The sequence below is a fragment of the Diospyros lotus genome, chromosome 7 (genome assembly GCF_014633365.1).
Source record: "Diospyros lotus cultivar Yz01 chromosome 7, ASM1463336v1, whole genome shotgun sequence".
Classification (NCBI taxonomy): Eukaryota; Viridiplantae; Streptophyta; class Magnoliopsida; order Ericales; family Ebenaceae; genus Diospyros; species Diospyros lotus.
This window is the reverse complement of record NC_068344.1, coordinates 35,442,432-35,446,681: the sequence shown is the minus strand read 5'-3', so window position 1 is coordinate 35,446,681 and position 4,250 is coordinate 35,442,432. Positions and strand designations below refer to the sequence as shown.

Genomic DNA, 4,250 nt, shown 5'->3' with positions numbered 1-4,250 from the left:
TCTCGAAATGATTTCGTTTGAAAGTGCCAAAACCTAACGAACGGAAGCAGTTGATTCGACGAACCAGAAATGGCTCAGGCGACGAGGCTCAGCCTGAGTTCCGCCTGGAAGAAACGTCGTCTCTCCTTGCCTCAAATGGAAATGCCTTACACCCGGAAGAAATGCCTCTTTCTCGCTATGGGCGAAAATTCATTCTACAAATTTTTTCCCCCAGAAGGAGTGGCACTACAAATTTATTAACAGCTGTTATAGCAAGCCTCAAAAATTCATGGAGAATTCAGTATTTTAAAAAAAAAAAATTACATTTACACCCACTAATTTTCAAAACAATAACATGGCTTAAATTTATTCAACTGTAATTTTCAAAATTACAGTTATAGATTGACCACTGGCGAGTTCAAAGATACCAGTATATGTAAATTTATTCAACATTTATCAAAGTCAGTGACAAATTCAGACAAAAGATAAAGGTAATTAAGCAACCAAAATATCAAATCATAAAGCAGATGCCATTCCTTCTCAAGAGAATCAATCAACCAAAGGCATCATATCACAAGAATAGATTGAGGAGCAAGCAATCTGAAGATCAAGAGCCCATGCTTTAACCTGTGAGACATCACAAATTCAATCAAATTATGGCATTATCACCACATCCATATAAATGTAGTTACGGGAATATCTATTCTAAGTTGTTTTCTTGAAAGCATAATTGAAAGAGTAAAAGAATTGGGTAAGGACTTAAACCTTCCACGATGAAGTCACGGACTATCTGGAGAATCAATTATCTCATCTGGATACCATAAGCCATCTGATGGAGTTTACATGTGCGCATGTAACAAAGCCAGCCCCATATTTATTTGGGAAAAAATGCATAATTTCCAAGTACATGAAACAAATTAAAACAGTAAACCAATGAATTGGACAGACATATCCATAATCAAAAGAATACAAATGAAACACAACAAATGTTACTGACCTCTTATGTCATCGATAATCTTGATTATATTTCTGATTCTATCTGGAACATTCATTATCAGCGTGTAGTGAGTGAAGAGGGTAACGTCCTTGAGTTTGGGCATTGCTTCTTCCTCAACTTTAAACTCCTTCAGACACTTTGAATAAATTTTCAATACTTTGAGTTGAGGAAAGCTGTCAGCTTCTCCGGAGCATACCATATTCTCCCCAGAGTACGAATCCCATCCAAGTATAAGGATCTTAAGTTTAGGTAGGTTCTTCAAAGTCAACATTGGGTCCATTTCCATCCCAGTGCCCTCAAGGATAAGCACTGTGAGGCATGTTGGCAGTTTATCAGGCTGTGGAAAATTTGCCATATGTACCCATCGCATGCATAACTTACCAAGTTTTTCATAATTAGACAGATCCAATGTTGACCTAAATTTGGTAAATGATCCCCAAGTTATAGAATAATTTGAATATTTTACCGATACTAAATGCAATTCTTCTAGCCTCTGTGACAGGGGGGTTGCACCTGATAGTACCTCAATGATATGCTCCTCAGTTGTAAAAGAGACTTTCAGTGTTCTCAAACTATAAAGTTTGTGCAACCAATTGGCCTCAAAAAGTTTGACAGGCAATCCATAGAGGGTCTGCAAGTTTGGTAAGGAAACTTCAGATGGAAGGGACCTGTGGCTATCCAAGTTGATCCCACGGACTGAAGGAGCCCAACATTGAACAGGTAATATAATATGTCTTAGTTGCTTCATTTTCCAGATGACATCAGGGAGGACGAGTTCGAGGCATTTATGTAGATCCAAGGTCAGCAAATTTTCCAAATTGCTTATGGCGTAGGGAAGCTCCACCTCACCCCCTCCCAATTCAAGGTGATACAGGTGTTTTAACTTCACAATTTCATTTATAGGAGCCCCCAGCCAAGGGAAGCACATTATAATTAGCACCCGAAGAAATTTGAAGTTTTTAAGACGAAGGTAAACCTGCTGCTTATCATCGAAACATAACAAGGCCCGAAGCTTTGGAGTTTGATAATTTGGTGATACATAGTTGCCAACTTCACTTTGATAGGCAGTGACTCTGCGTGGTGCAAGGCAATCTACACTAGTGGCTACATCATTGAGAGTGTTAAAAAAGTTCATCTCCCTAGCATTCTTAATGCAAAGGTCAAGCAAGATATCGTGAATACGACAACATCCAACTGTCCCGTTGAACTTCCTCTTGACAACTTGAATTAGGTTTCTACTAACTAACTGATTTAGGTAATCTTGCCCCACATCCTCAACCGCCCTTTTTCCACTGCCATGTATGAATCCTTCAGCTGCCCATAAATTGATTAGTTTGAACGTTAAAATTTCGTGATCCTCTGGAAATAAACCGAAGTACAAAAAACATGGTTTCAACATCGAAGGTAAATCTTTGTAGCTCAAAGCAAAGATCTTTGAGCATTGGTCTTCATCTCCACCTATATTCTCTAATACCCCATCCCATGCATGCATGTTTCTCTCTTTTGATGACAACAGGCCTGCTATAACTTCTATCGCAAGCGGCACACCGCCACATCTCTGTAGTATTCTCTCACCAATGCCTTCCAATTGTGAGGGATCACTATCTTCATCATTGTCTTGCGGGGCAGCCATAACCAATTTGAAGAATAGCTCTCTACTCTTTTCTTCGTCTAAGGGTTTTAATTCATGTAAAGACCCACCAATTTGTCTACCTATCTCGTTGTATCGGGAAGTGATGATTATTCTACTGCCATTCATGTAATTAACAGGAATGCCTTTTTTTAAAGCGTTCCATGGTTCAATCTTCCATATATCATCAATTACTATCACATACCTGTTTTTGCTTAAAAGATGGAACAATTTACCCACAAAGTTGTTGTTGCGCTCCTCCGTCAAGCCAACTTGCCTTGCTATATCATGTAAAAGTTCATTTGGGTTTGGTTGTCGAGAGACATAAATCCAAGCTGAACACTTAAAACTTTGTCGAACAGAATTATAAACTTTTCTGGCCAGTGTTGTCTTGCCTAGACCGGCCATGCCTGTAATTGAGATCACACGATGCTTTGAATCTTGATCCGTCACTTTGGCCACCAATTGCTTAATGTGTTCGTCCATACCAACAACATTTACTTCGTCAGTGTGAGGAAAAGTTATTCTTGGATCCCATACCTCTCTTCCAGCAGGGCCACTTGCATCTGGGACTTGATAAGTCTGTCTCCTGCGATTGATATCCACCGACCTTCGTTTTATTTCTTCAATCTCCACCGCAAAGTCATGGGCAGCTTTGGCATTCGGAAACGAAAACCAACCCTTCCAGTCAGTCCTTGTAAGTGGTGATAGGTTAGGGAAGTACTCTTCCATGATATCCTCCAAATCATAAAGAAGATTCCCAAATGCTCCTGATATCGTCCAATCCTCCGCTTTCTGACTCTACTGCATCAGCTTTTTCCAAGAAAGATCGAATACTGCTCATCTCAGCTCGAACCCAATTAATGTTTTCTTCCAACTCAAACAAGCGGGAGCAAGTTTTTGCTAATAGATTACCTGCTATCTCAGCAAGTTTTCGGACAACTCCTGAAATAAGCACTTCTCCCATGTTAGATTTCTTGGCAGCAACAACCTTCAATCGGCCAGAACAAGAAAGAAAGTGTAGTATCAGAAATAGGGAGAACAACTCCCAAGAAGCCCACCAGCAAGTTCCCGGAATTTTTAACAAAGACCAGAAGAACAAGAATTCATTTTTATCAACTCAAGCTTCGCTGTAGCATTAGAGTGTATTAAAATGCATTGCCCCAGCCGTGCTTGCTTAGGAACATTTGAATATTTTCTCTAATAAAGCTGTTTCAGCTTTTGTTATGTTACATGAATATTTTGAATGTCAACGGAGCATGTGACCTCATGTGACCTCCGCGAATCAAAGTAAAAGACAAAAATAAAAAAATGTCAGAAACTCATGAACCAGAAGACCAAGACTTCATTTTTATCAAGTCAATCTCCGATTTTGGCAACGCCGACAGCTGTCAATGGCATATGCCATCAAGATGCCATCAAGACGTGGGCCCTGAATTTTGCCATAAAGGCAACATTGCAAGTGATGTCTTCCGCAGGAGTTTGCGGGTCGTAAAGTTGGAATTAAACTTAAAAAAACTGAACCACAACTTAGTCATTCCTAATGCAGATAACTTAAAAAATCAGTAAAACTATAACAAATCCCATAAGAGTTGAGCCGATTAGGACTTTTCACCACACTGTCAATTTGTAACTTGTCTTTTA

General features: G+C 39.4%; 1 protein-coding gene across 1 annotated transcript; it reads right to left on the bottom strand.

The window, feature by feature from the left end:
• Window positions 1-301: 301 nt before the first annotated feature.
• LOC127806620 (toMV susceptible protein tm-2-like) lies at window positions 302-3,703 on the bottom strand. The gene is made up of 3 exons (XM_052344017.1): window positions 977-3,703; window positions 745-808; window positions 302-606 (listed from the first exon to the last, which is right to left on the bottom strand). Exons 1-2 carry the CDS (start codon window positions 3,336-3,338, stop codon window positions 759-761), a joined length of 2,412 nt encoding a protein of 803 aa, XP_052199977.1. The 5' UTR covers window positions 3,339-3,703; the 3' UTR covers window positions 302-606; window positions 745-758.
• Between the last annotated feature and the right edge of the window lie 547 nt (window positions 3,704-4,250).

Coding starts and splice junctions, on each gene's coding strand:
- LOC127806620 (XM_052344017.1), bottom strand. CDS start 3,338: ATGGAAGAGTACTTCCCTAACCTATCACCACTTACAAGGACTGACTGG. Junction 809..976: donor GATTATCGATGACATAAGAG/GTCAGTAACATT, acceptor AAACTCCATCAG/ATGGCTTATGGTATCCAGAT.